Here is a 21,649-nt window from a genome sequence, read left to right as displayed (position 1 = left end):
TCGTTTGAAATTAGCATCAACTAACAGACACAATTATTTTTTGTTACAACTTTTGTAACGTGTATTTAATGTGAAGACCATTTTACTTGACACAAGTAGTCCAAAAAGTACTGATCATGCACCATCCTCAGAGCGGTACATTTAATGATGCTCTATGCGCTTTTCCACGTGCAGACTTCCACTGCCGGCTTTGTTGTTCAAAAGCTGATTAACCGCGGTCAGGGTAGAGATTGGAATCTGTAGGTATAAAATAACAATTTAAATTAGCTAATAGGAATTAAAGGGCATAAGCATGAAATGAGCCCAACGTACGTTGAAGATATCGTTCCAGAAGTTTGAATTGTGGGTCGAGCTTGCAACGACGTGCGTGCTGGAGGATGCACCACTGTGTCCACCGCTATGCCCGTTGGACGAATCGATGCGAGTGTGAATCTGAAACGGTTTTGGAAGGATGATATTGATTACCAAAGCTATTTGATGGTCCTGTTATGGTCATAAACGGTGTGCCAATCGAATCAAATGAACATATTCACAATGATGTTGCAGTGTATGTGTGTGTGTAGTGTGGGCTTTGTGGCATGAAGATGTACAAGCGTAAGCGGTGATGAATTAAAACGGGAAAGTTCTAAAAATGATGCTCTGCATGGCAGATGGAAAGCGATCGAATCCAATCTGGTGGTGGCTGTACCTCTTTATGGTATGTAGGGGTTTGGATCGGCTGATAGGACACCTCCTTCACAAACGTCTTTTGTACGATCGGTGCCGCTGGTGGTGGTGGTGGTGGTGGTGGCAGTGGTGCAGGATGAGCAAACTGTGCCCCCAGGTTGGTGAATGATTGAAAGTCGAAGAATCGAGTAAGGTCGAGCGGTGGAGGCCCTCCGGTGTGATGTGTTTCGTGTACGACGACCTAGACAATCAGGAAAGATCATGTTGCGCGGGTGTGTTTGTTTTGTGTGGTGTTAAATTTTGGGCAAACCAATTTTGAGTTCACATTTCCTCACATTTTAGGGAGTAAAAGGGAGCCTTGTATTCTACATTACCTTATGCGGGTGGCTTATCACTTTCTTCTTGTAGATCGTCTTGCGGAAGGAGTGCTCCGGGGCAGGCTGCGGTGCTGGCGCTCTCAGCTCGGTGTGCACCTCCTTCACGTGATGATCGTCGATACGCTCAAAGTTTCCTTGATGGTGAGCTCCGGTTTCCTTCGAAATTACGACCTTTTCAAGCAGAGCAAACGGTTCAAAAACAGTCCGAGCAAGGTGTCTCCTTTCTTACCTCCGTTGGTGGAGCACCCTGGTTCGTTTGGCCCAGTCGGACGACCTTTTTGCTCACTCCTCCGGCGTGCGATTCGGCCCCGGCACCTCCAGCACCGCCTGCACCATCGAGTCCACCGCCGATGGCAGCACTAGCTCCAACGCCATGTCCGGCCGTCGCTCCTGCGTACGCTCCGCCCGCGGTCCGTTCTGAGAATGGTCGTTTCTTCCGGTAAGCCATTGACCTTCTAAAAGGGTTGGATTAGTTATCATTCCCCTTTTCCCGTGCAACCGATGCCGATCTACTTGCCGTGTGTTTAGTTGTTTGTTGTGTGGTTAAATCTAGTGCGTCTCGGATTAAGCACAAACAAACAAAAACACATTCAAGGTTAGGCAGCTTAATTCTAGAGCGGTTAGCATTTTATTTGTGCACATTTACGAGTTAGCAGAAACACACGTTAAGAGCATGCAGTTAGTGATTTAACAATTCAAAACAAAGCGACAAATACATTTAGTTTATTAAAAAAAAACAACATTTCACAACTTTCGGATGCCTGTTCTACACAAACCGGTAGTTCTTTGTGTGCATCTACGTGTTCGTTTGTGTGTGTCGTCAGCATGCACCGTCACACAGCGGGACGGTAGAGTAGAAAATAGTGCGTGCGATTAGTAATAGCCCGGCGACCGTGCGAAAGCGCCCAAGAAGCCACCCAACACGCCGTTACCGTTGCCGCCGAGCAGTCCGCCGATGCCGGCACCGGCCTGCTGACCGTGGGGCGTGCCGGCCGAAGCAGACAAACCGCCGTGTGCGCTGTTGCCCGTCAGCAGACCGCCCAAACCGGCCTCCGCATGGTAGCCGCCAAAGTTGACGCCAAACTTCCCATCGCGGAAGGTGAGAAACTGCAAAAACAGAGATGTGAAACCGGAACAAGCACGGGGCGTATCAGTATTTGGAGGAACAGGAGGGAGGAAAAGAGCATTGGCAACATCCAGTTTTGATATCTTTCTCGGGTGCGATATTACACAATCAAATCATTAATAGTAAGCACGAAACGAACAACGGTGCACTGATCGCATCACATGATAATTGATCGTTCTACCGGGCCGAGCGTCACCGTGTCGCACGCGTCACCACGCGGTAGTGTGTTCGATCGAGCTCTACGCTAGACGTGCATGAATTCCACGATCTTGATTCTGATAAATCGCAATCTGTGTGACGTGTCCGGGAGGGTACCAAGGGTGCAGCACAAATGGCGCTGTTGGAGAGGGGGAATGATCAGTGTCGCAGCTTTTTTTTTTGCAAAGCTTCTGCCACTTGAGGAGTTTCTCGGTCTGGCGATGACTTCGTATGCATAAACAAACTTGTTTGAGACACTGGAAACTCCCACTCGAGGGAGGGAGAATCGAAAACTGGCAATTTATTAAGCAAATTACGGTGAAAAGAGAGGAAGATGATTGCTGTTTCGTAAGTTCAAAGATTCCAAAAACCGAATAAATTGACAATTTCATTCATATGAAGCTATTCCTTTGCAGTAATTTGAGCTGCAGTATTCTTCCTTAGATGGTCTGAAAAAAGGATCACACTTGTGACTGGTTTCTTTGAGCAAGGAGGCATAATGGAACGTAAGCTCAACCATCGTCTCTCTCTCTGCGCAAACCTGTTTTAGCAACATTTAGCATTACTGGCGGAGGTTTTATCTATCCTGCACGTCACATACATTCTCATACATATGTAGAAACTTGTGCCATTCTCTGCCCATGCCTGAATGCGGCTACTTCCCAGGCCTATGTTTAATATTCTCTGAAAAATTCTCTCAACCGTCACGACGATTGCCTGCCAAGTATTTGTACCGCTTGTAGTTTTATTTTCTACTAGCATCGGAAAACAAAAAGCAAACAACAAGCTCAGTCAGGAAGACGAGTAAATCGTAGTTGATTGCATGACCCGTTTGCTGAAACTAATCAATAAGAGATGCGAGGTGTAATAGGGGTAGAAGAAATACAAAAAAAAACGGCTCACCTATAAAATGACCTTCAAGAACGTTTTTGTTTTTGTGACTCTTTAAGTACACGGAAAGAAACGCACGGAAAAGATTGGAAGTGTTACAGAAGCTAATGAAGGATTGATTCATCTAGAAGCATCGCAACACAGCGGGGAACACGTAGTAGGAGCAAAGGTCAGAACGGCCGGCAGCAAGCGTTAGATCGGAATGGTTTAATTACTCGGATTACAGAGACAGTAAATAATGAACAAAAAACAAGGTACTATGAGATCAGTTGATTCACCGAACGCGTCACTAACTAACTAAGTGTTAAGGAAAATCCCTCAAAACACAGCTCAAAGCCGCCGAGAGAGATGCTGCATCGAACAACGACCATCGAACAGTAAGCGATGGTCAATGTCAAGTGTAATGCCACCAAGCTTGTACCATGATCTATTTCCTGCCAGGCTGCAAAGGAGAGGCAACTTTTACTTTTATTTCGGGCCAACCGCTAGCAACTGCAACCACGGTGCGTGATAGCGACCAACCGGCGATACCGATATACAGCGTGCCTCATAGGAAGGTTCGTCGCCTTTGTTTCGCGGGTGCGCGCGTTTAAGTCTTTCGTTGTAGCGGCTCTTTGCAGCCAACCAGTAAAAGTGCTTTGGAGGCTGGAACTGTTTTTAGCATTATTATTCTCTCTCTGTCACACACACACAAACCAGTTCACAACACAGACTCATCCCTAAAGCTCATGCATTATTCAAACAATCGTACGGTGGTTCGCATCATCACTCCCCAAAAAAAGGCAGATCCCGCAGAAAGTAGACCTTAAACAGTGTCACCGGTTTGTTTTAGCACAAATTTAAATACTCCTCATATTGGTTGTGAAGCGCTATCGCCCGCGTCTGCCATGTCTTCCATGGGACACTTTCCCCTCATCGGAACCGGAACGCCGTAGAACGCTTGGGCGAGAACTGGTTTAGAAGGGGAAGCTTTTTTTTCATTGGTGCTTTTCGGGATGGTAGTAGTAGTAGTAGCAGATAAGTTGCTTTTTCATCCCATTTTCTTACATTGCCATTTTCGCTTTGTTCGCGAGAGTGGATTCTGAAGCGTTGTAACGCAAAGTGAGACTTCCTGCGGTGAAACAGACACCTGTAGAAAAAGGCGATTAGCCCACCTAGCCATGTAATTTAGCCTTCCATGTGGAAGTAGCAAAAAAACAAAAAAACGAACCGATGCCAACATCATCCTCAGATGATTTTTTTTTTATCAGCTTTCTGCAGAAGGGCAGCGAACTGTGAAGCGAACCGCTTTTGGTGCGTCCTTTGCGCTGATTGGATAAGAAAACTTATTTTGTCGGTGTGGGTTTTTGTTCGATGACTTTGTTTCTAATGCGCCATGGGGCAAGGTGAAGATTCGAAATTTAAAACCAAAAAAAAAAATTGTGAATGATTTAACATGACGTGTGGCATAGGGCGTAAGCTATGACTAAGCATTTCTTGAGAAAAACAATCGTTTAAAAATGATTTCTGACAAGTCATGACGAATTGATCATGAGCATCGTTGTTTTTTTGTATTAAAAAGTCTTGTAATTATTAGAAACTTCTTTGTTTTTGTTTCGTTTTACACTTAGAAATTAGAGATCAAGTAGAAGCATCACGATCACCAACGATCCCGAAGGTTCATCTTACTCCCGCCCCTATAATTATTGTACTAACACACCTATCATGAATCACGCGTTAACGACAGTTGAAAACACTCGTAACTACCTCTTGCCAAGCATACATATTGTATTTACAGTATGGTATTTTCCACCTCCCAAAGGGTGTCATCACTGCGAACAATGATATTAATTCATGGCAGCACTTTCTGATATAGGACACGATCCTACTGAGAGAAGCGAGGGAAAAAAAACCCGCATTAAGGGAATACAAAAATGCTCACACTTCACCCTTGCTATGGCTTTTGTATGGTAATGAAATGGATCGATCTTTGCAATTCGCTGCCGTCTGCACAAAGTGGCTTCACATCGTAATGCGTCTCACGATTTTCAAACGACGACACAGTGCTTCAAGTTTTGAAAAAATACCTCACGACAAACGTCATATCAAACTCACTGTCCATTCTAGCAAATCGAAACTGATCGTATCTCATGCGTGACACAGAAACAAATGAATAAAAAAACAGAAAAACCCCACACACACAAACAACTTACTTGAGGTACTGGGCTGGCCAGAGTGCACTGTACGATCACGAGGATCAGCAAAGCGATCGAGCTGGTAGTAGGCTTCATAGCTTGGTTAAAATGTTCTGATGCGACACTTCCACTTCACACTGGTACACTTTTGTCACACACAAAAAAAAATCCGGTGCGTCCGGGTTGTTCGCTGCGAGCGGTCCCAGCTATTCTACTCAGATCAGATGTTGCGCGCTCGAATGATCGACTCGCACTGGTGCGAGATGCTCGCGGGCTATACACTCTTAAGGGCGTTTCGTTCCGGTGACTTTGCGCCGGTCGGTCGGTCGCGGTGGAGTGGAATCGATATGAGCACGGCTGCGAGGATAATGACGTCGGAGCCTTAGTTTGGCTTACCATCAGGGGCGAGAGCCATCGGCAGCAACATTAAACAAAAAGCAGTGTTTGCCACCTTCCACACGGGTGCAAAGAACAGCCCAATCCTTTGTCGCAACCTGTTCCCTTGCGTAGCTGGTTTGTCTGTGCAGGGCTGGTTTTAGGAAATGGATAGGTCGTTTGCAAAGGCGCAAAAACTGGTTCAATCAAAGATGGGCCTCCCTCCCTCCGCTCCCCTGGGTAGATGGAACCCAAGGGGGTTTTAGAGACGCTAAGAGTACACCTGTTGGCGAGGCCCGGCGACTGCACAGGCGCGTAAATATTGAGCAGAATGATTGTCTACATTTTGGCACGCATCAAATCTCGTACCGCAGCGGAGCTTTTGAGTGGATTTGGATCGTTCTTTTTTGTGTTTGTACAGCGGCTGACGTCACGTTTGGGGTGGGCTCTTAATTTTTGCTAGGGCAGTTGATCTTTCACGCAGTTTGCTTTACTGGAAAGCAATTTCTGATGAATGGAGCATACCTGCCATCCAGAGAAAGAGATGCCGTTGCGCTTATTTTTATCACTAGGACTGGGTTTATTTCTAGAACCTTTTGACGCGTTCATTATAATGGCACTGGTTATTGATAGGATTCACTCTGCCAATTGCTTGATCATGCAAGAAATGCTTTGATGTATCCTCTTATTACTATTATAGGTATTATATTTAATTTAAGTTTTCATGAGCATGTAAATAATCATTTAACCTTTTTTTAAATAATGTTTCTTTTTCATCAATGAATAATTCAATTTGTCCGTCAAATATAATTTGCAATGGATACGTTTTTTCGACAAAACGGATGTAACAAACATAGTTTTATTAAATAAAATCCTAAAAACCTAACAAAAGGAGGATTCAACGAGTTTGCACATTTTTTGTGTGCCCTGTAGAGACAGTTTTTCCTTATGAAGGATTCTCTTCCTTATGAAGGTTATTTCCAGCCCATTTAATCTAATGTATCATGTAGCCCATTGATGAGGTTGTCCTGCGCTGCATCCAATAATAAGTAATAGCTATAAACACATTAAAGTATCCAAGCATTGGGTGATTTCTTTAGGTTATCAACCTCCAGCAATTTTCCTTGCAGATTTTATGAACGTTACTAGTCTACTCTATTCGGAGTCAATGAATCGCGAAAACTGATTGTTCGTGATGTACGAAATTGCGTTAGCATATATCACAGTATGTTAAACCCCGGTAAAGCAGTTGAAAGACTTCTTCCTTCAATCTACAAACGAAGATCTCATTTTGTTCTGAAGTTTTATTTTTAAAGGAACAAAAAGTAACAAGTTTATTGGATTTTACATGAAAGTAATGAAAGTAAGGATGTGATAATCCTTTGCAGCAGTTTTGCAAGGATATTTTTCGTAAAGTATAAATTGTTAAATTAATTCATAAATAAAATAAAATTGGTTTTATAGCTATTTTAAATAGCAATTATGCAACGATAAATCTCTTAACTAGCCAGTTTACTTATTTAAATAAATATAAGATTTTTTAAGTATATCATAAACGAGGCCAGTGTGTCATAGCCCAATACCGTAGCACAGACGTCAACGTGTGGCCACTCTGTCATACAGCGTGTTGTATGACAGTTTCTAAAATCTTCTCAGCAAATTGTGAAATTGAAGAACATATGTTCAAGAGATAATTTCTCATTCTTTCCCCTTATTTTCATAAATAATTTTTACATATACAACGCATACATACATACCTTTACCTTGTTATGGACGCTCAGGTTTATTGCATATTTTCCTCGTACGACTACAAACTTAACAAGCAGCTCTTTCTAATTCTACTTTCCTTTCTCTAGTGAAGGCGAAAGATTTCGCCCAAGTACATTCTCCTTGTAGACTAGCTTTTCCACATCGGTCGCCGCTTTCAGCCTCTCGTCGTCCGTAATTCGTTCTGCTCGCTTCTCCTGGATGGAAGCTGAAAATGGGGTTTGTAGATTTAGCGTAAACATTTGCATCATACTGAACTTCATGTAGGTGTTCAGGAGCGTTTCTATCTTACGGCTGTATGGAGTATATTTGTCGGAAAGGAGACTCTCGATGTTGTACCCTATCACGCCAACTAATGTGGCTATCGGGAGCGTGATGTAGGCAGCGTTGGACCGCATGAATTGCATAATCAGTGGCCACATGGTGCGCGTCTAATGCTAGCTTGATGGTTTAGAAATAATTAAACACTGAAAAGAAGCACATAGAATAGTTAGTTAAATATTTTCGCACACTTTTGCGAGCACGAACCTACGATTAAATAGCCTTTTTTTGTTTTCTGGTTTGTTTTGATTTCAATCCGGTTTGTGGCTGACGTTTGTTTGTTGACAATCAGCTGGTGGGCCCGCAGGCCAAAAACCGGTTGTCATGAGCTCGCCAACGCTCCAATTCGATGCGAATTTCCCTCGCTGGCGATGCTTTTTGTAAGCAGTTGTGACGGTTTTTGATGTTTTGAGCGAGGGTTTTTGAAGGTTTAAGATGGCAGCCAAAAATGCTCGCGCTTGTGCCATTGTGTTGGTGGACGAAATTAAATGGCCAAAAAAATGAATACACTCCACTACATCCCCCCCCCTCATTGAACTCACGGAGTACTACATCCTACATATAAGCATCTGCGCTCCGCCGTCTCACTTGCTCATACACAAAAATTGTCATGGCATCGACGACCGAAGGCAACAACATGTTGATGTTGACCATAGCTCGCGCGCTACAATACTTATGGAACATATTGGAGGTAACCTCGATATACATAGCGGTGTATGACATCGTGAGAGCATGTGTTCACTGATGCCTATTCGTTCCTTATTATCCTGCAAAATTGGCAGACCAAATAGTTTATTGAGTGATGTGGCATTTCCGGTTTGGTTCCGCCACACATCGCCTTTGTCTTTAAAATAACACATAACATTTGTAGGATAGCATACACTGTAACACTGGTGCAGCCTATTGGTCATTCAAAATAAACCGCTACAGCTTCACGCACTCGTAGCACAACATTATCAATAGATCTGAAATATAAAAATTACACGAAAAAGGGTAAAAAGTAAGACAAAATTGTTCACTCCACATTCACATCAACCACCGAGTTTGTTTACGTTTTACGTTCACATGCGCGAAAGAGATGGCATGACACAAAGAGCGAGAACATACACATCACGGTAGCACACCTCGAAACGAGCACTGTGAGTAAAGGACGGCTTGCGAAAATGAGCGAGATGCAGCGATTTTCGAACGTCAAAAGCCCTCGCCATGTTGTACGGGAAAAATCTGGAAGGGGGAAAAAATTGCGATTGAAAACAACAACTTTCGTTCTCCTTTTTGCGTCTCTTTGTTTCGTATTATTCAATCGTGCTGTTTCTGTTGCAATTCCGTTTTTCCGATTTCCCGACACTTTCTCCGCACCACCATCATTGCGTTGTTCAGTCGCGAGGGTAAGTGAGAGTGTAGTCCTCGTAAGGGGAAAGAGTCCAACAAGTTCACTGTTTTCCCCCACTTTCCCAGCAGCAGTCGCCGTCGCCATCGTCGTCTCGGTGCGATGGATGAATCGCCTTCCGTCGAGTCGGTCCCCACTGGGGGCACTACCACCACAACTCCCAGCACCACCACCATCCAGTCACTGCCGACCGAGGTGTTGACGGCCATCTTTCACCACCTACGCGTGCCCGATCTGGCCTCGGTGCGCCAAACCTGCCGACACTGGTACGAGATAGTGATTAGCAACCGTACGCTGATGAGTCGGTTCGTGCTGTCCCTGCGCAACTTCCGGATAGAGGACGGTTGCGAACAGTGCCGGGTGCTGGGCGGCACGCGCAGCACGTTCGAGAAAGTGTGCCTCAAGACGTGCACGGTCGCACCCGCCCCGGTGCTGTGGCGAACGATCGGCAGCCAGCTGGCGGAACTGTCGCTCAGCGACTGCACAATCAACGGCCAAACGCTGGTGGGCGTGCTGCGGTGCACGCGCGACAATCTGCGCTCCCTGACGATCAAATCGATCAAGCTTGACGACCACCTCATCTACGACACACCGATCGACTTCCGCCTGGAGCGGTTGCACACGCTCACGATACGGTCCTCGTTCGTGTACGACGCGCTGTTCCACCTGTTCAAGCGCATCTGCCCGAACCTGAAAGCGATCAAGCTCACCTTTTCCTCGTACGAGCGGTGGGGCGAAGAGCTGATCAGCTTCGTCGCGACGCTGCGGGCCACCCTGGAGGCGATCACGCTCAGCTACACGAAGGCGACCGGCGTGATACTGCAGCAGATCGGGCGCATCGAGCAGCTGCGGTTGCGCAAGGTGTCGCTGAAATCGTGCTTCGCCATCAAGGAGAACGACATCCTGCTGCTCGCTCGGTTGCAGCCCACGATCGTGCACCTCAACTTGGAAAACCTGTTCTCCGCGAGCGAACAGTTCCTGCAAGCCCTCAGTGCCTTTCTGCCGCAGATGAAGCGCATCAAGCTGCGGGTCGCCCGCATCACCAATCTGCACCGGTCGTTTCTGGCCAACATGCCGCAGCTCAACTATCTGAAGATAACGGACGCGACGCAGCTGAAGGGCAATCTCGACCTGAGCGCGTACGAAAACCCCGCCCTCGAGAAGCTGTTCGTGTCGGCGGCAATGTTTTCGCGCAACACGCTGCCACGGTTTTTCGAGCGCTGCCCGAACATCCGCAGCCTCACGCTGTACCAGTGCACGTACGAGAACATACACGATCTGCAGCTGGCGTTTTCGCACCTGAAGGGGCTGGAGTATCTGAATCTGCAGCGCACGATCGATATTGGGGATAGCTTCTTCAACCGGGACGTGTTCGACACGATCGTGATGCCGTTCGAGCGGATACGGTTCTACCCGATCGCGAACCTGCGCAAGCTGTGCTACCTTAACCTGAGCCACTGCCGGGATCTGTCCGATCAGGCGCTGATGGCGCTGCAGTTCCCGCTGCTGAAGAAGATCGATCTGCGGGGGCTGCACGTGACGGAGGCGGGCATTGCGTCGCTCGTGCGTGACTGTCCCCATCTGGAGTACGTGCTGGTGGACGCGTGCAAGCGTATCTGTGATCAAGCCGTGCTGTACCTGTGCCGCGATCTGCACAGCCTGCGGCTGCTCAATCTCGAGAGCTGTAAAGCGATCACCGACCAGTCGGTGGAACATATCGTGCGGCACTGCCGCAGCCTGGTGTGGCTGAACGCGCTCAACTGTCCGCAGCTGAGCGAGGAGGGCAAGGCACGGTTACGGACGGTGCGGACGATACGGTCGCTGCATGTGTGAGGGCAAGAGACGCAAGAGCCTTTTTTCGAGGGGGCGAGTGCAGGAACAATAATCAGCAAAACCGTTTGGAGCGAAAGTTTCCAATTGGATCGTTTTTCGAACAGGAAAAAACCACAACACCGCTAGTGAAGGTGTTTTTGTTTTTGCACATTTTCTGATTGGCGTGTAAAGTACGGAAGGCGTGAGATTGAAATACGATTAACATTAGCCGACTAGTTAAATTTGACTTTTATGACGCATATATCGTGAATAGTGCAGATAGAGGATTCTTTTTAAAATATTCTTAGATGTGCTCTAGAGGGGGCCGTTTCGTTTCGTTTTACCCCATTTACTGCGAAAAAAAAACGACAAGCAATAAAGTAAACGTTGGTTTTCAACTTATTTATACAAATTAAATGCATGTAGCGTGGTTTTAATCCCAGTTTTTGGACCTCCATTTATTGCTTTATCATTTTGTTAGAGGTTAATTTTAAAGTAAATTAGACATTTAATACATCGTTCATTCGGCGACAAAGGGACGGACACGTTTCCTAGCCCAATATCGATTAAAGCGCACCCCAAACACTTCCGACAGGAAAGCAGCGAAACTGCAGCACCAACCCGCCCCAACCAGCACAAACAGTGGCAACAGATCGGCCAGCGTGAGCCAACCTTTGGTGAAAAAGTTCCGCTCCATCATTGCCATGTCCTTGCGATGAGCGGTCACGTACCGCCCGATCAGCCCACTCTCGTGCACGGCCAGCAGGAACAGCTCGAACGAGTTCTTGAAGGCAAAATTACTCCCCAGCAGATAGCTCATCGGTATTATCGTCAGCTGCTCCGGCAGAATGTACAGCTGCTTGCGGCCCAGCGTGGCATCGAAGTACTTGCCCATCCGCACGACATACTCGGCCCGCGGCAGGGTGTGGATCCGAGCGCAACAGCTTGCCGCCCGCTTGGCATACTCATCTGGGCGGATCAGTTTGGCGTGAAAGTTGGCAGCAACGGTCGGGCCAAGCGCTTCCACCAGCGGATCCATGTACTCCGGTACGAGGACGGGAATGGTGGAGCGAAAGAACTCATCCAACGTTTGCGGATCGGACCGAAAGCGGCAGTAGAGGAGAAACTCGGTAATCTTCGCGAGGTACGCTTCGATCAGCAGGAAAGACACCAGCTCCACCCCTACTGTGGTCAGGCTGCCGAACGAACCAAAAGACCAGCGACATGTGAGCGTCTTCTTGAGAGTGAATCGATTACAGCGGCGTTTGAAGAAGGAAAACAGTTTGATCATTTGTCGGACCAGCAGGTAGGCAAGTACGATCGTCCACACTTCGATCGTGAAGGGTTGCAGCATAATGTTGGTCAGGTTTAGCTGGTCCGATTTGGGAACTACAAGTACCAATGCTTCCCACTCGTAGGCGGCCGCTACATCGACGTTGAGGTACGAGCGGGACACATGTGCCCGGGGCATGTGAATGTCGATCGTGCCGTTTTCGAGCCGCTGACGGATCAGATCCATCCGGTGGAGGGCATTCTGTCGATTGATGGCCATATTGATGAGTTGGACCTCGAAACGGAAGCGATCTCTTGCTAGTGTTAGTATGTAAGCGTCTACCCCTTCCCAGACAGAGGACAGTAGGTAGGCGTAAGGGTAGTTGTCGGAGAGTAGGGCGTTCAGTTTGTGGCCTTCTAACGTTCGGAGGAATGGTGGAAATAGTAGCTCGATTGAAGTGTTCAGATCGTGCGATTGGAAGTGGTTCGCGATCGTGTCGTACTTTAATAGGGAAGGCTCAATTCCGTGGGTGTTGGTGTGAATGATGCAGTAGTTCAGAAGTCCTCGTTTAAGTAGCATTCCTGTAAGCTGTTTGAGGGTGTGATGACTAGGCGGGGAATCTATTATTACTGCGAGGAAAACCTTTTCAACATCTCGTGCGTGTGATAGAATGGCACTTAGTACGTTGAGTGTTAGATACTGTAATGAGTAGCAGAAGATTATTAAAACAAGGATTAAAGGATTAGAAAAAAATTGATCTCACATGGAAAAGAAGTAGTTGGTATTACTAAACCTATCCGAATTCTGAAATTGATCACTCACTTTTCCGATTCTAGTTACTTATACGGGACCTACTTTACCTCAGGACTAATGAAAGTTGGCAATAATCCGGAGTCATCTTCGATCGAATTCAGAAAATTTTGGAACCGACTCCGGAAGGTAGGAGCCGTTCGAAGTCGTCCGGAGTCTGAGTCATCAGGTGTCGGAGTCGTCGAGAGTTGGAGTCGACGGGAGTCGTGGATGCTGCCACAAAGTATTGATGTCGTCGTTAAGCTATTATTAGAAACAAAGGCCTGTTTGCGAAGTGGACAAGTAAAGCACCTTCTGACCTTCTCACCGACTCCGGGCAACTCTGGATGATTCTGGTGACTCAGGATGAATCCAACTTCGAACGACTAAGACTCCGAATGACTCCGACTAAGGACGACTCTGACTTCGAATCCAAGCGACTTCGTACGACTCCGACTTCAGTTTTCTCCGACTCTGAGTTAAATTATTCATTTCGGTTTTGCAGGAGTGAGAGCCGGACTAACAATATTCGGATCGGAGTCGTAGGTTCATCACTACTCAGGGCCCAGTGGCGGATCAACACGAATGTAGCTGGATCAACACGAAACTATCTGAAGTGTCGAGCAACTTGTCGTATGAAGAAATCCTATCCATTGAGAAGCAAATTTACTTGTGGATTCCTTTTCTCGGAAGCCCCTTAAATCCTGGGGATCTCACGAGACCATTTAGTTTGCTTACTGCTGAATCCGCCCCTGTCAGGTGACCTATATAGGAGTATTCAAATTGATATCTTATACATCCCAACCCAGAAACGGACACTGAACTCATTCAGATGATTGAATAGATCTTCTTTCTGGAACTGATCCTTACTCCGTATAAGCCTTGGAACTGATGCTAACTAAACTCCAATTCTCGGGTAGATTCATTAGCATGAACCAGTCTAAGGAAGTGCCTAGAGAGATGCTCATTTTGAAATCACTCTTTGAAGATTCACCATAAACCGTTTAACAATTCCAATGCGATTAAACTCACTATATGTAACGGCAAGCGACTTAATCGTTTTAGATTTAACACAAAAAATTGAGTAATATAACAGGCCAATAATAAATCTTCATGCTGAGTTGAATCCATCCAATCTTTTCTAGGAGTCAACTTCACCAAACACTCTTACTCAGAGTGTTCATCCGTAGAATCATGTAATGTACAAATAACGATTAAAATCATTTGTAAGTTAAGTAATTAATTTAATAAGTATGTCACAATAAATGCTTTAACTCTCGCTCTCCTTACTAGCAACTCGCAACTCATCAGCAGAAGTTGATGATCAGGAGCGATCGCTTATTATGAACTTTGGCAAACGAATTTAGTGAGTTTGAGCTACAATAAGAACATGAATATGTTGGATGGTTCAAGATGCAAACATTACTACAATATGATGATGAAATGAGTGAAAATGAATATAAAACGTCTCAAAAAAGAACCGAAATGCCGAACAGATTTCAGCTTGATCCTTCGTCACTACCAATACCAATACACTTTTACTCTAAATAATCCAATTGAAGCATTTTCTCAACACTTACCATAGACATTTTCACGATAACAAATGCGTTTTCCAGCTTCCAACGGATTGTGTAAGGATCCTGCAGGCTTATCATCGGTCCATACGCGTTCCACTCACCAAACGCTTCATCGGGAATGCCTACAGCATACACCTGTACTACACTATGATATCGTGAGCTGTATGCTTCTTTGGCCAGTCTTCCCACTGTTGCATACAGCGAGGAATGTTTGTTCGAAACGCTTTGAAGGAGTCCTGCAAGCAGAACAGAGAATAGAACCGTCGTGTTCATTGTGGTGCACCGTACTGAACTGAAGTCGTTCATCGTTGGAAGCATGGAATTTTAATAACTGAAAGTAAAAAACAATTAAGCTGATTGATACTACAAACTAAAATCAATGTTATGATTGCGAAGCGTTTGTCAATACATCAATCATCAATCTGAGTGTAATTAAACTAAAACCATACTCTACGCTAAATACAGACTTTTTTTGTTTCATTTACACCTCGAAGCATTTCAGCACATGTGTGTGGTATAAAATTACATTCACTCACCTTTGATTCCCTTCTCTGATTCCCCAACAGGGGTAGTAAAGTATGAAAAGGAAGGGTTTCGAGGGCACACTCGAAAGAATCAAGTGCTACCAAGAAAGCGTAGTGCACCATTACACGCCTCGTACGCCTTTCGAGCACCGTATTGGACACACTCGGTTGGAAATGGAAACGTGCTGCTGGTGAAAAGTTGTCTGTGCTGTCTGTGTGTGTATATGGGCGCCCATCGTGTAAAGGTGTCAAAAAGTGCCGCCGGATGTCGGTGTGGAATCGATGGTAAGTGGCCAATTCGGCACGAACTTTGGCCATATAGATAAAACTTTGTCTGCACAGCGCCAGCGCGGGGTGTGTGTGTATACGCTGCCATCCCCCCCCCTGCCAAGGTGAGAAGTTGTGAAAATGTGAATCGATCCTACCCTCCATCCCGGTTGTCTCCTGGTCGAGCTCGAGCGTGCGCTTCTTGACACGTTTGATGGACAGGGAAAATGATCGAAAAAGTTATAAAGTTGGGTATTTCTTTCTTCGGATGAAAAATGTTTAAAATCGAAACAAAAAACGAGGAACCATCGTTATTTACATTTGAAGGTATTTAGTTTGCACAGTTTTGCACGTGACTCGGAATGAATAGGAGGAACAACCGTAAAGTATCATTTGCATCGTGTGTTTCATTTTAATCCAATTTATAACACAATTTTGTCATCGACACGCCAGCAGCTTTGGATCCACTTGTGTCGCTTATGAATGAAATGATTTAAAGTAACTAACCGTAAATTGTTAGTTTCTCTCTTTTTAAGCCGCACACAATCCCCACACACACAGCTCAGACGGGAAATAAAGCAATACAAACTCCTATACAGAGAAAAAAAAAGTGTTCAACTCCAGTGTGCCCAAAGTCTCGCCCGAAACTCATAATAAACTTTACCATCTCTTTTTTGTTCCGTTTCTTCTCTCTTCTATTTTGCATTTGCTTTTTGGACACGCTGTCGCGCCATTCTTCGAAAAGTGCTTCCGGTGGCATTTTTTATGCAAATATTTATCATACTTTTTGTTTGCTTTTTGTTTTGCGTTGTTGCTTCTGCTGTACTACCTTTCTACCTTGTCTCTGCTGTGCTTTGGTTTTGCTGTTGCATTTGCTGAGCCATCTCATTGTTGGATACTCTGCCTATGTATTGCGGAAAGTGAACCCTGATTTGCTAGAGGCAGTGGTTTATAGTCGCTTTATCTATACGCTTCGTTTGGCTCGATGGTGGGGTAGATCGCTTGCTGGTTTGTTGTTTTTGTTGCAGGGCCTTTTTGTTCCCACCCTATCGATGCACCTCACTGTGGGTAGAAGGGGCTTTCCTGTTTCTCTCGTCTTAGTTACGAATGAAAACTGCAAAATATTACAATTTTTAGTGAAATATCTTTTTTTTATTTATTATTTATTATCTCAATCGATAAACGTATAATATTAATGTTTATCGAACGCTTGCAAGTGGCGCTAAATATTTAAATAAAACTATTTTTTAAGATTTTATTTTGCGATGGAGGCGCATGGTAGCTGGTAAAAGTATGAACACTTTTGCTCAATTCAGAGGTGTAATATAAATATTATTGTATGATCCAATGTACTATGTGACAATGTCATTTGTTGATATAACTTTATTACTTAAGCAATAATTGTTAATCTCATTGAAAGATATAGTAAACGATCATAGATTTATATTAAAACAACAGCGGCGATACAGGGTTTTCCAGCAGTTCTCATAGCTGTGGGACACTTTATAATCTCTTTCTTACATGAAATGAACTTATTGTAATGGGAATTATACTCTCTAGCATCCTTGTTGGACATATACAATAGGAATTTCCAACGAGTCTGTCCAAAAAGGGTGCCATAGAGTTCAATTTCCAACGTATGAACTTCACTTCCAATGGGAAAGAGGCTAGGAAGTGTCCTATAACTATGAGAACCCCTGGAAAACCCTGTTTGTTAGCGTAAAGGAATTATTATTGAATTGATACTGTGTGACGCCAGAAAGGCTCGCATTTACTATTCGAAGAACAAAGTGTTAGGACGCTTCGTTGGTATATGTGACAGTTGCGTGAGCTCCTACAACGTCGGACAGCATCGACGTACCTTTAAAGAATGTAACATACATTTATAGATTAGTTTTTTACAGATAACAGAATTAGTTTTTAGATTTTTCTCTAATTTATATAGTTTGCACGTTATAAAGTTTACATGAAAAAAGCAAATTACACCACAATCATAGCATCTAAAGCATGTCCCTTTTCCGAATGGCCGAAGATCGAGGGAAATGTCGCTACTACGCTGAGTTCACTTGGTCGATGCAACCGGCCAAATAGTGAAATAGTATCTGTAAAGCATAAACAAACATATCAGGAAGCAGAAATCGTCCATCAGCGGCAAGTAATGACGCCAAAACTCAATGCGACCATTTGAGGTGATTTTCGGCGGAAAATTGGAATGTCGATATAATACCCTAATCCCCTAACTGGCTGGCCATGTTGGCCCCCAGCTGTTTCTCATTCGATTTTTCTGAACCAACATTGTTGAGCTCTACTTCAACAATTTTGTTGCGAAAACTGAGGAGCAACTGATAAAAATCGAGGTAAATTTTGAAAACATGCCTGCACCCGTGCCTTCTCCTGGTGTGCCTTCCGTCTTGGCCCTAAAATATACAGCCGTACCGGCGAACTCGTTCGTTCCTGGGAACGTTCGCCGCGACGCTCATTTTCACTCATTTCATAGCCCTCTAGATCAAAATTTAGAAAACCGTATGGATTTTGTTCTGTCCAATCTAGTGGTACAACGCTGCCCACTCATGAGCGACGAATGTTTCTCGTCGAATGAGTTCGCCGGTACGGCTGATAATTTCTGCTCAAAGCAACCCACGCAACTGAATAGTCAGTCTTTGCTATAGGGGGGACGGTCCCCATGGGCCTTAAAATCACAACGGGCATGTTTTTAAGTCATACGAGTTAATGGCTGTGCCATGTGGACGTAAACGATTGATAGTAAATGGTTTAAAATAAAAAAAATGTGAAAGGGAAAGTGCATTAACGATTAAATCTGAAATGTCCATGATAACACCACACCAGATGATGCAGTCATGCTAAGAGAAAGGCATGCTTTTTTATGAATAAAAAATCATCCCAGTTGGCTACGCAGCAGCCCTCTTCGCAACGATGCAAACAAACAAAATACAGCCACTGACGACGAAGATGAGTCGCAGCACCACCCGTCACCGCATAGGCCCGTCGAGGTACGAATTTAACGACCCAGCAGCAGCTGACGACCGGGACGAACGATGTCGCATGCTGGAAGAGTTCGAGCAAAGCCAGAAAGCGGCCGCCCAACGGCATCCCCTCGAACGCACCATGGACCGCACCCTGTCTCCGGCGCTGCGTGAAAGGACGAAGCATTGCATACAGGCGGTGCCGCCCCGTTTTCAGCCGCCCTCGTCCATTGCCACCCGCCAAACCGACGGCGATAGTAGCCGCCCGTCCCACGAACTCGGCTCACTAATTCCCGCGCAAAAAGCGACCACGGTCCAGGTGACGATAGACCCGCGCACCAAACCGCGACCCCTTCCGCCGAGGGTGGAAAATTGGATGGAAAACTTTCTCCGGAAGCCAGCGCGTGGCCGCGTCCGGTGGCGGTCGAAGCTGCACGAACAGGAACCACGCTGCTCGGACCGGCCGCCGGCCGAGCGGGTCGAACAGCTGATCGACGTGGGAGCGCAAGACTTTGTCGACTGGCTGAACACGCTCGGCGCGGACCGGTCCAGCCTGACGACGGACGTGGTGAAGCGACTGTTCTCGATCGAGTCGGCCGACGAAACGTCCCGGGCGCTCAGCATCGCACCGAAGGAGATACGGGCCGTGCCGGGACAGGTGGCGACGGAGTGGAACTTGCCGCAGCTGGCACTGGAGAACCGTATTGCAGGGCTGGTGGAGCACGACCGGGCGCTGGCAAGGGGTGGCATTAGAAGGACAGCTTTCGGGCGTGGATTGCCGCAGGAGTTGCGGAGCGGTTGGAAGCAGGACGATGCACTGGTCGGGTGCGATGTGGAGCGACCAGACGTTCCGGACGATTTGATGAGTTTGAAGCGACTGTTCCGTGACATCTGGCACCTGCGCTCGGTCAAGTATTTGGTGGACTATTTGGTCGAGCGACCGGCACTGCCACGGCCACGGTTTTTGGTGGAGAAGGGTCTGTTTGAGCGGCAGGCTGTTGACGAGCCGGTACCATTCTATCGGAAAGTTCTGTCCCAGAAAGCCATCGCGGAGAGCATCAAAAGATAGCGTGAAGTGGTGATGTTGTGGCTTTAGGAGAGTTAAATTTGGAAGTGTTTAAATTGTACCCAGTTTGGGGATAGCTAACAAGGGAAGCAAATGGTTGAAAAGGCAGATGAGCGTTAGACGATTTTCTTCCAAGAAGCTATTTCCCAAGTCGACATTTGAACTGTTTAATGTCGATCAGAAGGGATTAAATGTGAATATCTGGAAACAAGTTCTATTTACACCTCATTTTCTCTTTTTCTATGCTCTATGCAACCACATACTTTCCTGTATAAATTGGTACGCCAAGGTATTGTTATTACAGGCGTTTGACTTTCCCCAGTAAAAGACAGAATGAATCGATTGATGCGACAGTTTGGCGGGAAAACGATGCATAAGGTTAAGCAGTTTCGGGCGGCAGAGTGAATAGCAGATGAGCTGCATAAATAGTAGATGATAAGTATACATTGCGAGGGTTTGAATTGCATGGTAGGATTGATTGCGAATGGAGTTTTATGCTTATTTCATAATTGGGCGCTACTACCACTTTGTGGTCTTCGACTGCAGCAAGCGAGCGCACGGTCTTGCGCCTTCTTCGGTCAATCCGTTGTCGCATTGGCAATACTTTCACCTCGTTCCGAGTCTACCACGTCTACCCCTCTGTTCTTGTGGACGACTTAAAAGGACTTTATGAGCTGGGTCGTCGGAAGGTTTTGCATTGATTTATTTATGAGAATACGCACTACTTTCGTGGAGTTTGTAGCGTTCTTATTTTTTATTGAGTGAATTCATATAAACTCGGCTATCTTTCATCATTTTGAGCCTCAACATGTGTTACAGCAATACTATTCTTTTAGATACTGATATTTAGACCATATCATTCTATGCAATTGTGTGTTTTTGCTCTTGTCCTTCTTATGTATTCTTGTTACGTATGTAACTCCTTTGATTATTGATTCAATGATGGGGTTCGCACGATCACATGGTCGCTTGGAGTCTTTGTTGGTCCATGTTCTCAATATTTATTTATTTATTCATATATAATTGTCCTGCATATTTGTGCTACGACAACTTATTAAACTAACTTATTGATAAGCTTCAGACTACTCCCCATATCAACGACTATTATCACCGAAATTGAATAGTATTAGGAGGCTCGACTTAAACGAATCAGTCGAGAGATTAAAATCAAAATGATCAATCCAGTCGTTAAATAGCCTTACCATTGATAATAAAGGATCGTTAGATCTATAAAGTGTGCGTCTAGGTACGGTGTAGAGTAAATTACGCGATCAAAGTGTTCTAGCAGGTGTATGAATGTAAAGCTTTTCTAATAGAGAAGGTGCATTCAATTCTTTTTTTTTTTTCAATTGACTAACAAACACACTTTGATTTACTTTTTGCCGATGTTCAAGCATTTGAAGAACTAATAACAAACAACGGTCCCTATAGCTTGGCAAACCGCTAACTCGTCTCAAACAGTGGCGGATTAAGGGTATCGGGGGCCCTAGGCGATAAGACGAGTTGAGGCCCCTTGTAAATGGTATATGGTGTTGGGGGTACGGCACTTCGGTTGGGAGATTTCACAGTAAACTTGAGGCCCCTACGATACGTCACAGACATATAGGCCTCGGGGCCCCAACGGCCATCCTTCCGGGGGCCCTTGTCGCTGGTACTCTGTCCATACGGCATACTAGCGATAGACTAGCGATCTACGGGCCCCTAAGTCGGCCGGGCCCCAGGCGACCGTCTACTCTCCCTACCGTTAGATCCGCCACTGCTCTCAAAGGTGTTAGTATTGGATGGACATTAAACAAATATTGGATGAAACACAAGTGGTTAAATCGTTGCTAAACAGCAAAAACAACAACGGGCCTAAGTTACTACCTTGGGGTACTCCAGATAAACTAACGAATTCTTCAGACACAACATTATCAATTTTGACTCTGTATCGACGATTTGATAAGTAAGAATTAATCCATTAAACAGTATCATAAAAGTATCCTATGTGCAGAAGTTTATTTTCCATCAGTTTGTGATTCACACTATCAAAGGCAGCATTCAGATCGGAATATCTTTGAATTCCGACTTTG

At 45.4% G+C, this 21,649-nt stretch overlaps 4 protein-coding genes across 7 annotated transcripts; 2 read left to right on the top strand and 2 right to left on the bottom strand.

The window, feature by feature from the left end:
* Nucleotides 1–37: 37 nt before the first annotated feature.
* LOC120951250 (one cut domain family member 3) lies at nt 38–5,841 on the bottom strand. 2 transcript variants are annotated; one of them, XM_040369843.2, is made up of 7 exons: nt 5,451–5,841; nt 1,976–2,150; nt 1,273–1,460; nt 1,041–1,214; nt 689–907; nt 313–432; nt 38–237 (listed from the first exon to the last, which is right to left on the bottom strand). In XM_040369843.2, exons 1-7 carry the CDS (start codon nt 5,526–5,528, stop codon nt 142–144), a joined length of 1,050 nt encoding a protein of 349 aa, XP_040225777.2. In that variant the 5' UTR covers nt 5,529–5,841; the 3' UTR covers nt 38–141. The 2 variants fall into 2 exon arrangements, with proteins under 2 accessions (XP_040225777.2, XP_040225778.2); XM_040369844.2 differs by lacking the exon at nt 689–907 and having other exon boundaries at nt 5,451–5,778.
* A 1,720-nt stretch (nt 5,842–7,561) lies between these two features.
* LOC120949350 (small integral membrane protein 12-A) lies at nt 7,562–8,224 on the bottom strand. Of its 2 annotated transcripts, none has more exons than XM_040366608.2 (3): nt 8,103–8,224; nt 7,867–8,041; nt 7,562–7,782 (listed from the first exon to the last, which is right to left on the bottom strand). In XM_040366608.2, exons 2-3 carry the CDS (start codon nt 7,994–7,996, stop codon nt 7,646–7,648), a joined length of 267 nt encoding a protein of 88 aa, XP_040222542.1. In that variant the 5' UTR covers nt 7,997–8,041; nt 8,103–8,224; the 3' UTR covers nt 7,562–7,645. The 2 variants fall into 2 exon arrangements, with proteins under 2 accessions (XP_040222542.1, XP_049464008.1); XM_049608051.1 differs by having other exon boundaries at nt 8,107–8,152.
* Nucleotides 8,225–9,113: 889 nt separating this feature from the next.
* LOC120950944 (F-box/LRR-repeat protein 2-like) lies at nt 9,114–11,514 on the top strand. 2 transcript variants are annotated; one of them, XM_049608050.1, is made up of 2 exons: nt 9,114–9,283; nt 9,354–11,514. In XM_049608050.1, exon 2 carries the CDS (start codon nt 9,388–9,390, stop codon nt 11,116–11,118), a length of 1,731 nt encoding a protein of 576 aa, XP_049464007.1. In that variant the 5' UTR covers nt 9,114–9,283; nt 9,354–9,387; the 3' UTR covers nt 11,119–11,514. The 2 variants fall into 2 exon arrangements, with proteins under 2 accessions (XP_049464007.1, XP_040225304.2); XM_040369370.2 differs by having other exon boundaries at nt 9,115–9,283; nt 9,357–11,514.
* Nucleotides 11,515–18,471: 6,957 nt separating this feature from the next.
* On the top strand, nt 18,472–19,585 carry LOC120950263 (uncharacterized). Its single transcript, XM_040368166.2, has one exon. It carries the CDS (start codon nt 18,498–18,500, stop codon nt 19,578–19,580), a length of 1,083 nt encoding a protein of 360 aa, XP_040224100.2. The 5' UTR covers nt 18,472–18,497; the 3' UTR covers nt 19,581–19,585.
* The last annotated feature ends 2,064 nt before the right edge of the window (nt 19,586–21,649 follow it).

Source organism: Anopheles coluzzii, chromosome 2 (assembly GCF_943734685.1).
Source record: "Anopheles coluzzii chromosome 2, AcolN3, whole genome shotgun sequence".
Lineage (NCBI taxonomy): Eukaryota > Metazoa > Arthropoda > Insecta > Diptera > Culicidae > Anopheles > Anopheles coluzzii.
The sequence above is the reverse complement of the archived record's forward strand: the minus strand, read 5'-3'. Positions and strand labels throughout refer to the sequence as shown.